This window comes from Oppia nitens, unplaced genomic scaffold (assembly GCF_028296485.1).
Source record: "Oppia nitens isolate AA-2021 unplaced genomic scaffold, nextdenovo-longstitch-racon4-pilon3 scaffold6_pilon_pilon_pilon, whole genome shotgun sequence".
Lineage (NCBI taxonomy): Eukaryota > Metazoa > Arthropoda > Arachnida > Sarcoptiformes > Oppiidae > Oppia > Oppia nitens.
The window spans coordinates 5,701,867-5,715,991 of NW_026533250.1; the positions used below are offsets into that span (position 1 = coordinate 5,701,867).

The window sequence follows — 14,125 nt, forward strand, 5'->3', positions numbered from 1 at the left end:
CATCAATTTGCAACCTAACTGTCCTCTCACTACAAAAAAATTATCAATGAGTTTGTACAGTAAGTAATGTTTCAGTTAATGTTTGTGTGGTCTCTACTACTACTACTACTAACTGCTTACTAATTGGTGGTTATTGTAATGAGAAAAATATTTTTTTTTTAAATGTTTCATCAATTATACAGCAATTTATTTTATATTTTTCGGGCGATAAGGGAATAGAGTCTACAAATTAATCACTAAAAAACAATATCCAAACCAAATATATTTATTGTTAATATCAATAATAATATCTTATTTTTAAAAAAACTTAATATGATATTAAATTGACTAATATTTTGTTAAAACACATTTCAAACTACTTTAAACACACGGTTTAATGGGATATTTTTTTGTGGATAAATAACTATATATTTTATATAACAACAACAATAAACCAAAACCAAGTTTTAGACTTTAGTTTAGAGTCTTCAAGTGATATTTTAATACAAAATTAAAAAGTCTACTTTTTTTAAAAAAAGAAAAATTGTTTACAAACTTTAACTAATTAGAGAAACACCCAAAATATGTCAAAATGTAATAATTATCTGACACACACACACACACACAAACACACAAACATACAAACACACACACACACACACACACACACACACACACACACAYACATACTATGGCTTAGAGTCTAACATTTCATTGATCAATAATAATATCAATAATTTGTAAAACAAAAAATGTGATATTTTTCACATTTTTTTGTTGATCTCTTTCTCTCTCTCTTTCTCTCTCTCTCTCTCTCTCTCTCTCTCTCGAATTGACTGATGTTTTTAAGTTTTGACAAATGTATAAATGATTTGTTATTTTACAAATCAATCGTAACCAACTATTTTTTGTTGTCAACCATATAAGTAGATATAAGTTGACAGTGTATGTGTGTGTGTGTGTCCTAAAGTACTTTATAATTATTGCAATGTATAGCCAAAAGAGTAATTACTGTACCAACAGATTATTAGTATAATAAAAATTTGTGTAAATTTCACAGACATTTTCCCATTTCCTATTACATCCGTATATTTATATATAGTATTTCCCCATCATTTAGCATACATAGCATATAAATTTAGTAAATTTAAACTATTTAGTAGTATATGCCATATACAGCATATACAGTGTGAGATAGGATAAGCCAAATAATAATAATAATAATAATAATATAACTGTAATAATGTGCACGAAATACTAGATTTGCTTTCAATCATTGTTTTAATTGCTCTCTCTCTCTCTCTCTCTCTCTCTCTCTTCCCAAAAGTTTTAACAGTAATATTACATTATATACATATATATACAATGTGTATATATATAAATTTATATATATCGTATTACAAGTATACTACTAATTTGTTTTTGCAATAATTAGCAATAATAATAAATGCAACTAAATATATAAGTTATATATATATTTTTAAATATATCATATATGATTAGAATAATATAAATGATTGTTTTATATAATGTTTGATGTAAAACATTAGTAGTCATACTCTATTATATTATCTATAAAATATTTAAATTTAAATTTAAATATATGAATTTTTCTTATATTATAATAGAAATACATTCAATTGCTTTTTGCATATGATTTTTGTTTGTCAATTGATGTGCACATTCATAGACAGTACTAGTACACACACACACACACACACACACACACACACACACATATATATATCATATATATAGGTTTAGTCATATAAAAAAATTGTTTAACAATAAAAATAATTTCAATTAGGGGTCTCTCTCTCTCTCTCTCTCTCTCTCTCTCTCTCTCTCTCTCTCTCACTCACTCACTCACTCACTCACTACTAATACTGAAAAAACACATTTAATGCATTTGCTTAATAACATAAATACATGTATGAATAGACTAGTATTGAATATACAGAATATATTCTCTCTCTATATGTGTATGTATTCAAACTATTAATTACAACTATAACAGTGTGTGTGTTTGTGTGTGCCATAAATGCATTAACTTTTCTATATATATGTATTGAATTATATGATACATAAAAATATCATTTGACTTGACTATTGTGTATAATTCACACATATATACACGAAAAACATTGATATAATGCATTTTCAACAACATTAGTGTCACAATCACACACTACTACTACTATATAATATTAATAAAAACTTGTTATTTGAATAACACTCTAAACATAACCTACATTACTGTATGTTGAGAGTACAGTATATATATATATTCATATTAAACATCAATAATAATTGTTATTATTATTACTATTAAGAATCTATTTTATATACAGTTGTTATATATATGTACATCAAATGTCTAATAATAATAACTTCCTGACTATGTCCCTGTCCATGTCTAACCTACCCTTTCCGAGACACACACACGTGTGCCGGTTGGATGGTTGGGGTGGGGGTGAATGAGTGCGTTATGCACTTAACCATTAGATACATATGTATTATTATTAGTTTGGGAATAGATTACTTTTTTTTTGTTTAACCAAAATATATATATATATTGAAAACTTATTAAATTGTTTATAATATAAACTTTAAATATAAATATAATATATTATATAAAACTATAATATAGTATATATAAGTTTTAAGTCCCTTTAAACGCTATTATTAGATAAAATAAAATAACTATTAATTGAATAAATATTGTTTTATAAATAAAATGTTACAGTTTTTAAAATAAATTTATTATATTGTTATATATTAAATATATATTTGAGTATATATATGGTATATATGTATATATATTTTTAAATTATTGTTATAATAAAACTATTAAAACTATTTGATATTATTTTATTAAAATAAATCTATTTTAGTTGAATTTATATTTATATAAATTTATTTAAACTAATTTATTACAGTATCAAATGTAAGTTTTAATAGTAATTGAAAATTATCTTGGTCAAATAATAATAATAAATTAGTTTTAAGTTATATTTTAATTGTTAAATTCAATTAATAAATTAACTAGAACAAATAAAATTTATTTAATATTATTGTTTTTTTTTATTTTTTAAAAAACATTAAAATGTATCCTGGTTAAAACTTTGTATTTTGATTTGTAAAATATTTTTTTATTAAATATTAAAATTTTTAGTCCCCGAGAGCGCCATCTTTTCGAAAATTAAAAAAAAATAATATTTTTGTGTTCGAATAGAACAAACAAATCAACAACAACAAAATTTAAAAAAAATTACTCCCCTTTTTGGGTCATACAAATCAAACGTTACGTTTATTAATTCCCTTTAAAAAAAATATTAATATAAAAATTTTTAATTATTGTACACTGTACCTATATATAGTATTAATAAATATATAAACTAGTTACATTATCTACAACAACAACAAAATTCGAACAAAATGTAACGTTGTTTGTGAACCGTTTTGGTTTCAATTAGTATTATTATTATTAGTAATGTTTACGCCATTTACAGACAGTGTATGTAATAATACTGTATTAAAAAATATATATGATATGAATGAAACATTTCTATAGAATTATTAATTAATTATTAGTTAATTAAGTCAATGAATACATAATTGTTTGGAACACTAATTGTCGGGTCAAACGGTCAACACTAACAAACATACTATTGATTATAGCATTTGATATAACAGTTCTATTAATTACTACTAAATAATATATAATAATAATAAATACCGTATTTTCAACAATCAATATGTCATTACTGTATTCAAGTCAAGCAGTGTTAGCATCGGTAACACTATTCTCACTAATATGTGTCGGACTATACTATATGCTGACCGGTCGGGGCCGGCGTTTCGGTGATATTGCTTGGCTTCTTGAAGGTAAGTCAACTGACCAAACTGTTGTCCACTGTCTGTCCACCGCAACTCCCGAACCCTTACTATCTCTCTGTCTGTCTGTCTCTTTCTCTCTCTTTCTTTCTCTCTCACTGTCTGTCTGTCTCTCTCTTTCTCTCTCTCTTTCTCTCTCTCTCTCTGTCTTTCTCTCTCTCTTTCTCTCTCTCTCTGTCTCTCTCTGTCTCTCTCTGTCTCTCTCTGTCTCTCTCTGTCTCTCTCTCTGTCTCTCTCTCTGTCTCTCTCTCTGTCTCTCTCTCTGTCTTTCTCTCTCTGTCTCTCTCTGTCTCTCTCTGTCTCTCTCTCTCTATCTCTCTCTGTCTGTCTGTCTCTCTCTCTCTGTCTCTCTGTCTGTCTGTCTGTCTGTCTCTCTCTCTGTCTGTCTGTCTGTCTCTCTCTTTCTCTCTCTCTCTGTCTCTCTCTGTCTTTCTCTCTCTCTCTCTCTCTGTCTCTCTGTCTCTCTATCTCTCTCTGTCTCTCTCTGTCTCTGTCTCTCTCTCTATCTCTCTGTCTCTCTCTCTCTATCTCTCTCTGTCTCTCTCTGTCTCTGTCTCTCTCTCTCTCTCTATCTCTCTGTCTCTCTCTCTCTATCTCTCTCTGTCTCTCTCTGTCTCTGTCTCTCTCTCTATCTCTCTGTCTCTCTCTATCTATCTATCCCTTCCGTCACCTGTTTTATCCGCCACTTAATTAACCGTATATTTTCCGACAAACCTATAGGTATATCGCCGTATATGTGGTGTTCACTTGGTATCGGTCTATCCATATCCCTATCAGTAGTCGGCGCAGCCGTCGGTATACTAACAACTGGCGTATCGATAGTCGGCGGCGGTGTTAAAGCTCCGCGAATTCGTACGAAAAACTTGGTCTCAATTATCTTTTGCGAAGCCGTAGCCATCTATGGTATAATCATTGCCATTGTTATGCTAAACGGTATCAATGAATACGATCCGACAAAGTTTGAGACCAATCTGAAAGAAAAAGCGGCCAATTATTATTCGGGTTATATTATGTTTGGCGCCGGTCTGACCGTCGGTTTTGGCAATCTATTCTGCGGACTGGCTGTAGGCGTAGTCGGATCGGGTGCCGCACTGGCCGATGCCGCCAATCCGGCACTGTTTGTCAAGATATTGATTGTCGAAATATTTGCTTCGGCTATCGGCCTGTTCGGACTGATTGTGGCCGTCATATTGAACGCCAGAGTCAATATGGGCACTAAGGATCACTGAGTTGGACGGCGGACAATGTGTGGCCAAAACGTATGGACAGACAGACAGACACACATAGAGAAGCCTATTATCATTCTAGTAGAAGACCTAACCATTCCTTCTTCAAACACATACATAATCATTGTTATTATTTTATTGATATTATTATTATTATGTCATCGACGGTAAACATAACTATTTCCCGATGACTAGACATTTGCTAATCATTATTATTGCTATTAATATAATATATTAAAAAAGAGATATATATATAAAAAAATCAATGTTTTTAATTGTGTTTTACAAAAATAACTATACAATTGAATTGGATATGTATTTAAATTTTAGTTAATTATTATTAGTATTAGTGGTATTTTTTTAAAGATTTAAAAAATTATATTTATTATAATTAAATTAAATTTGTTATTTTTTGTGTGAATTGAATGTATTTAATTAATTATTATTATTGTATATTTAATCGGAAACAAATTGTACTTTAATTATGAGATTATTATTAATATTATATCATTATAATTATAAATAATTTGATGATATATTTAATATGATTGTACAGTAAATATATAAAACTAGAAAATTAATTAATTTAAAATAAATTAAACAAATATGATTTAATTTTAATAATTTTTATTTATTAATAGTAATAATAATAATAATAATTGTTATTATTATCATAATTATAATACAGCAGTTACTTTACAAATAAAATTTCACATCATATTTAATAATAATAATAATAGTAATAATAATCTATATATAAGTTATTTAATACAATAATTTGTTTGTTTAATAAATTTAAATTTTTTTTTATACAAAGAGAGATAAAACAATTACAATTAAAAATAATTACTATAAAATATTTATACAATCAATAATAATAATAATAATAGCATTATAGTATAGTGGAAAATAATATTTATAATAATAATATTGATGATGATGATAATAAATAATTAATTAATTAAATTGAAATAAAAATCAAATAATTACCTATTTGATTTTTAATTGAGCAAATAGTGTGTGTGTGTGTGTAAAGTGTTTATAATTAATTTTGTTTTTATCAATCAAAAATAAACACCTCATTAAATACAATATACATTAATACATATATATATTTATATATATATTTAATTAATATATAATAAATATATTTATAAATGCAATTATAAACAATAACAACAAAAAATTGTTTACTGAATTAGTAAATATCAATACATATATTTGGAGAGAGAGAAAAAAATTGGTTACAAATAAAAAAAAAACAAAAATTGTTTTTTTCAAAATTTAAATTACATGTATTCCCGGCTCGACCCCCTCCCCCCCGTCCCCCACTTTATAGATATTCTAAAACATAGATTTAGCAATTTATCAATTTATTTTCTGTATGTACAGCTTTATTATAATTATTGTAAAAAAAATTTTTTTTAGTTACTATTTTATTAGTTGCTATTTTTAAATAATTTGCTAATTGATGTAATAATATTTTATTTAATGAATCTATTTTTTTTTAATATCAATATTATCAATGATGTTCAACTAATTACTACATATAATGTATGTGTATGTATGTAATGATATTATAATTATTTTTTAAAAATTTAATTTCATTAGTCTAATAACCTTTTTTTTGATTTTATATACATTGTATATAAAAAAAAAGTTTTAAGATATTACAGTATTAATATTATTATTATTAGCAAAAATTTATTTAAAAATAGATTTTTTTACAATTAATTTATCTATTATCTCTCTTTCTCTCTAATTATCTATAAATTATTATTTTTATTTTATTTTATTATCATATTATTTATAAATAATTTATAATTATTTATTTTTCCCTGATGCAAAATTTATTGATTATGATGAGATAATAATATTTGTCAATATATATTTATATTTATATATTGTATATAAAGCATTGTTTTTTGTAATTTTCATTTATTGAAAAACTAAAAAATATGTTTTATGAATATCATATGCATCTATAAATTTCTCAATTAATTTCTAGCCTTTATTTTTATACAAACAATTTTTTTTGTTATAAAAAAATAATATGAAAAAAAAAACTAAATTAATAAATTAATATAACAAAATAAATAATAATATCAATATTATAATATTTAATAATAATAATAATATATACAAAATATTCATCATAAATATATATATTTTACAGCAATTAATAATATCAATTGTACTATACATTAGATATAATTTTTTTTTTAAAAAAAACCTGTATAAGCATATTAAGCCCGGACTGGTTACCCCCAACATACCGTTCCCCTTTACATTTAACTAAAGGGAAAAACATCAATGAAAGGGGTGTAGTGTCCGGGATATATACCCATAGTTTTTCAATACCTAATGATAAATTGTGTGCGTTTTTATCGTCAAAATATCAACTGATTTCATAAATATATATTATATAATAATTAATGATTTTTTTCATACATTAATAATAATAATAATATCATCAATAGTTCGTACAATGATTACAAACAAACAAATAAACAGAAAATAAAACACAAAAACCAATTTTTAAGGAAAAATTTTAAAACAATTAAAAAAGAGATAATAAAAACAGATTTTTTTATGAACTAAAAATTAATTACCAATTTATAATAACACTAATAATTAAAAAAAAAAATTTGAAATGAGAAATATTTATAATATAAAAAAACAATTAGTATAATAATATTTTAATACAGAATATTCTGGTCTAAAATCTATAACAATTCAACAATAATTGGGGAAAATATTAGTTTTGTATTTTGTCTACAAATAATCTAAAAATAAAGCAATTATTTTAATAGTAAAAATTTATAAAATTAATAAACACTCAGAAGTTTTTTAATTTATTTAATTAAATTGTCAACTTTTATTGAATTTTATAATTATATATTTGCAAAATAATTTTGTTTAAATTTAATATTTAAAAAAAAAATAATAATAAGAAATAGTGTTTTGATAAATAAAAAATAAAACAAAAAATAAAACGAAACAAAAATATTATTATCACTAATGAAATAAAAATATTGTTAAATGTTTTTTTCAAACCAGAATTTTTTTCTGTAATAAAATAATATTATTATAAATTTAAATATATATATAGATATATAAAAGCAATCGGTGTTTAGAAAAATACTAATTAATAAAATTCAAGTAAAACAGACAAATCATAATAATAATAATATTAATTAATAAAAAAATTAAAACATTTTTTCAATTTTACACAATTACATACTTTATAATAATAATAATTAAATATTTACATATGAATTACATAATTTATAATTATATATATATATATATACTCTCGATTTTTTTTGAAATTATTTTCAATTTATGATTGATTTAAATGTAATGTTATGTAATATGTTTTACTACTCATATATTTATGTTTGAAAATAATGTACAATCAATTAATTATTTTTATATAGCAAAAACATGACCGAGAGTATTTTTTGTAATATATATATATATGTTGTTATCATCAAAACAAAAATTATTATTAAAACAAAAAAAACAATATATTTATATATTTATAATATATGTCCAAATATTATCTCTCTTTTTTATCTTAATCATCAATAATTAATAATAATTATATTTATAATATTTATAGTATTTATAATGACTTCGAGATCACTATATATTTGTATGAAATTTAATTATTTCTCAAAAAAAGTTATTATTATTATTATTATTAAAAACAAAATATTTTTTTATCAATTTATCCACAAAAGAAATTTTTTTTCATCAAATATTATTATTTTAACATAAAATATAGAGAACAACGGTTTATATATATATATATTTTAATATTTATATTTTTTAAATTTATAATCAATAATAATAATAATATAATAGTTTTTCAATTTATCTCTCATATATATCCAATTATAATAATAATAATCAATATGTTTACAGACCATTTAATAGGTAATAATCAATAATATTAATAATAATAATTATTAAACAATAACATTATATATTTTTTAGGTCTCTTTTTTCAATGATTTTTTTTATGTCAAATATTAAACGCCAATTAAAACCTCAATTATACAACATATACTGTTTATATACATATATATGTATGTGTGTATCTATGTATGTATTTGTGTATGTTTTACAATATTTATAATCAAAAAATTGTTTTAAAAAAATCAAATTATATATATATATATATCAAATTGTCAATTAGATAACATGGGTTGGGAGGGGGATAGATGTCATTGATTTATAATTATTTTATAATATTTCATAAGCCAGTGTTCAATGACATTTAAATTGACAACAAATATATATATATATATATATAAACTAAAGATATCATTTCAATTATTATTGGTTTTAAAATTTATCATTTTATAGGGATTTAATTAAAAAATTAATTTTTAATTAGTTTTTTGAAATAAAAATGAATGATATCTTTAGTTTTTTTATATATATAAATGGTTTGATGAATGAATGATATTAATGAATGATGTAATGATGATGTGTTGGGTGTGTATGGTATGGTATGGTATGGTTTGGTATGTAATGGTGATATGATTCCCGGTTGTGTAGTAATAGTAGGTATAGCTTTAATGATCGCACGCTTTATATAATCCCTGTCCTTTTTCTGTTTTGTTTTACTAATCAATTATTACCAATTAATTAGTTAATGGCAGTGCACTGTATTTATGTGTGTTTAGTGTGTATATATCCCGTTCCTTATCAAAGATAGGTACTCTGTCAGGTGGTTATTGTCATAATCATAGTCATTGTCATCAATAATCTGGTCAGTCAGTCATATATTTTGTTGTTGTTGTTGTTGTCGTCGTTAGTGTCTTAAACGGTTGCAATCACTACCAATAGATGTGATATTTCTTGAAGACTGTGCAATAGGTCAGGCGCTATGCGCACCAGGTTTTCATGCGAGAACTCGCACGTCGGGAATATATGGACCACATAGGCCGGCTATATTATATCGGGTGCAAAACAAACAAACAAACAATATATTAGTTTATGTGGAAATCAATGATAAAAAATTATAATTGATGTGCCCATCCATACCTGTTGAGTTCCCGGTGCGTTCATGTTGACAATACCGGCCGCCTGTTTGCTTTGCAAATAGGTTATGAAACCAGTCTTCAAATTGTTGGACTGCTGGAGTACGTCCATATGATCGCGACCGCACGGTAGGGCCAGTAGTATACAGTGTTCGTCGATAGACTAAATTATAAATATATAATTAATTACAACATCGATCAGGACAGGGATCAATCAATTAATCGTTAACCGACTGATTCACTTGACAACACATACCTGTATCTTTCGGGCCAATCCTTGCAGTTGTTGCGGCTCTAAGCGCATACGTTGGGCTATTCTCAACGGTGATACGCCTCCCTCGGTAAACGGTGGCAACGAGTCGCGTGCGATACGGGCATTGCCCGACACGTAGTGCATCTGGACGGCTGCCTGGTCGTTTTTCAGGGCAAACAATCCCTGCCACATAACCGGATAGCGCTGGAGTAGGGCGTCGCCGTGTTGTGGCACTTGGCTGGCGTGTTGGGGACCGGCCAGTGCCATGGACTGGTGATGCGGTCCTTGTTGCTGGGAAACGGCATGCGCTGGTGGCGGTGGTCCGTGAATGGGCGGTTCGGAACCCATTTGCGGTGTCGGATGCATAGTACTCGATCGACGCATCAGACCCTCCTGTTGGCTCAGTTGTTGGTTGTGGAGCTGCTGTTGCTGCTGCTGTAGTTGCTGCTGAAGGGTGTGTTGGTTCTGCATATTCAATGCCAACGGACCGGGCGATTGGCCCGACATCTCTTTCTGTTGAGGATATTGTTGTGCCATCATTTGCTTTTTAAGTGCCTCCACGTCGTTTGGTGGCGGCATCGGTGATCGTGTTGTTTCTTTACGATAGGACAGTGCACCCGGCGAATGAGCGGGCGGTTGCATCGAGTACTGCGGCAATGGCGATGTCAATTGGTGTCGTTGGTTCATTGCGTTCAGTTCGGCCGCCGACGCCGCCTGATATTTTCGGCTATCGTCCAGCTTGACTACTGGCGACCGGCGCATCAGTTCCTGTTGTTTCAGTTCTTCGGCTCTTTGCTGCAGCTGTTGGTGTGGCTGCATCTGTGACGGCCGTCCCTGTACAGCGCCGTAGCCGTGAACAATGGCCGGACTATCCGTATAGCGTTCGTGCGGCGACAGCATATGCGGAGCAAACTGCCGAATACCTGGCGGTGGATATGCCATACCCGGCGGTATGCGCAACGGTGTCAACGGCGGCGGCGGTTGCATTGCCGACAACAGTCGTTCGTGTGTACTCTCGGCCTGACGCTTGATCTCGGCCTCGGCCTGTCGTTGCAGTGCCGCCTTATAGTCCTGTTCGTCTTGTTCCCGAGCAGACAATCGTCCGACCGATTCGCGGCCCGATTCTTTAGCCTGTTTGTTGGCCTTATCGCGCAACACACGTTCCCGTTCCTCCTGATCGCGGCGTTCGCGTTCTTTCAATTCGTGAGCGACCACTTTCGAGTCGGGTACCAGCGGCATCTGAAAGTTGCCGGGCGGATAGACAAATCGGGGCGATATGTTCATAGCGGCCGCTGCCCGAATCTGAGCCTCCTGTCGGGCCCGGATATCGTTGGGCAGACCGCTGTACGGATTCATCATTTGCATCATCTGCTGGCGAACCAAATCGTTGGCCATCATTGCCTGCAAATCGTTCGGATGGATGCCTACGGCTAACGGATTGATACCCATCATTGCCGCTGCTGCAGCCGAATGACTGGGCGGTCGTAACAGTCCGGCCATATGCGGCGGTAGAGCCGATTGTGGGTCAGGTGTAGCCGACTGCTGTTGGCCAGGACCACTGCGATTTCCGTCGTGATGGCCGCCAGTCGCCGGTGTCATTGACCGTTCCCGCGACGACTGTTGTTGCTGTTGTTGATGTTCTCTCAGTGCTTTCTCCTGTTCTCTTAGCTGTTCCCTTTGGACCCGTTCGAGGAACTCCTTCTGGTGTTCTCGGGGTATGTGGTGTTGATTTTGTAGCAACTCTTCGATAACACCGCGATTGGCTGCCGCCTGCAAGTGGACACTGGCCTCGTGAGCCGGTGCCGGATAACCGGCAACCTGTACGCCGGCATATTTGTCGACAACGACTCGCGACGATGTTTTGCCGCCAATAGAGTCGCGTCGCGATGACGATGAAGACTCGTGTTTCAGATGTACTGGCGGTGACATTAGCGACGACTCGATAGCCATCGATGTATGACTTGTGACAACACTGGTCGGCATTGATGGTGCCGGTGGTTTGGGCTCCAGTGTTAGCTTCGAGTGAGCCGGAGGTGGTTGTGGTGTCGGCTGTGTTGAGATCAACTGTTTGCCGGAATCGTGGTATGACGTGATGGACGGTCTGTGATGTTGAGTGACCGGTGGTGTTGTAAATATTTGTCTCTGTTGTTGTTGTTGTGCTAGAGCTGACTGTGTTGTGTGAACCGACAAATTTTGCGGCCATTGACCCGGCATTGGCTGAGCAATTGGCACCAGTGGCTGACCGACTGGTGGCGGATATTTCGGTGTTATAGTTATAGGTTGCGAATGTGGCGGTAGAGTAGCCGCCGATGTTATGGCTGGTGTCATTTGAATGCCAGATTCGGTGATTACCGGCGATTTGGTGGCCATAGTAGATGTAAATGCCGGTGTAGTCGGCGTTATCGGTACAATAGTGGATACCGATGGACTGGTTGTCGCACTGGTAATAACTGCTTGTTTGTCAATATCGGGCAAATTAAATGGTTTTCCAGTCTTCAGTTTGACGGCAGTTGTCGAGCCGTGAATGCGCTCCGATATGTTCGGTATGTCCTGAATGTTGGTACTGGTAATTACCGACGGTATGGGTGCAATCGGTGCTGTTATAACACTCGTAGCGCTTGTATTAGTGGCGGTGGTGGTGTTGACCAACGATGATATCGCTGATCCAGCGATAACGGTTGCCGGAGTGACAACAGCGGCACTGGTATGTTGCGATTTGCACGCCTGTATGACAGCCGTGTGTTCGAAGGCTTTCTTTTGGTGACCTACCGGTTCCAATAGACCGGTAACGGGATCAATGAGTACTGCAGGACTGGCTCCGCGCGAGTCGTCCGCATCGATGGTAGTAACGCTGCCGGTTGTAGTGGTATTAGTTTCGACCAACTCTTTGGCCATAACCGGCTTCACCGCTAAGTCCGATGGTTTTACTAGACTATCGACACCACCAGCACTAGTAGCGCACAGCACACTATCGTCGATAGCTTTCTTTTTCTGGTCAACAGTGGTCTTGTTGTTATTGTTGTTGACTGTGGTAACAGTGGTAGCGGCAACCGATGTTGCAATCTTTGGTAGTTCCACTTTGAGCACCGGTACGGTAGCCGAGCCTTGTGGTGGTAATCGGCGATGCACTGGTAGGACTGTTGTAGTTTGCGACTCAGGTATAATAGCCGTAGTTTCACCACTACTACTACTACTACTACTAAGAGTGATGGTCGATGTAGAGTTAGTAGTGATAATGTTGTTGTTGTTGTTAGAGGTAGTGGTGTTGGTGCTGGCCGTCGGTTGGGCCGTATGGTCATTGCTGTTGCCGTCGGACTCGGCCGTTATGGAGCCCCGGGTCGATGAACGTGTTATTCGGTAGGAGCGCAACACATTTTTATTATCTAATTATTATTATTGAATAAAATAAATTAAAACAAATATAAATTTATTAATAATAATAATTTGATAATCAATTTTTAACATTTATTAACAAAATGTGTTTTTTTATATAAAAAAAATAATTATTAATAACTTATAAAATACATGTTATAATAACTATTAATAAATAAAATTAATTATTAGCGAAATTCAATACTTACTAACTTTACACACATACAGCACACATACATAATAAAAATCAAATTAATAAATATATATATAATTTAATTGAAAACTTTCCATCAAATTAAATATATATATATTTATAAATATATGTATATATGTTTACCATTGAA

The 14,125-nt window shown here is 31.0% G+C and overlaps 2 protein-coding genes across 3 annotated transcripts in view; one reads left to right on the plus strand and one right to left on the minus strand.

Annotated features, from left to right (window-relative positions):
- Positions 1-3,476: 3,476 nt before the first annotated feature.
- LOC128962189 (V-type proton ATPase 21 kDa proteolipid subunit c''-like) lies at positions 3,477-5,291 on the plus strand. Its single transcript, XM_054308542.1, has 2 exons — positions 3,477-3,867; positions 4,597-5,291. The coding sequence occupies exons 1-2, from the start codon at positions 3,738-3,740 to the stop codon at positions 5,103-5,105; spliced, it is 639 nt and encodes a 212-aa protein (XP_054164517.1). The 5' UTR covers positions 3,477-3,737; the 3' UTR covers positions 5,106-5,291.
- A 4,169-nt stretch (positions 5,292-9,460) lies between these two features.
- Positions 9,461-14,125, minus strand: part of LOC128962086 (serine-rich adhesin for platelets-like) — an 84,620-nt gene continuing 79,955 nt past the window's right edge. Inside the window, exons 8-10 of one of the 2 annotated variants that reach the window (XM_054308420.1) lie at positions 10,413-13,792; positions 10,161-10,319; positions 9,461-10,064 (exon numbers count right to left, since the gene is read on the minus strand). In XM_054308420.1, coding sequence (XP_054164395.1) covers positions 9,936-10,064; positions 10,161-10,319; positions 10,413-13,792 — 3,668 coding nt within the window. In that variant the 3' untranslated portion in view covers positions 9,461-9,935. The remainder of the gene's footprint in view (positions 10,065-10,160; positions 10,320-10,412; positions 13,793-14,125) is intronic. The other variant, XM_054308419.1, reaches the window with a different exon arrangement.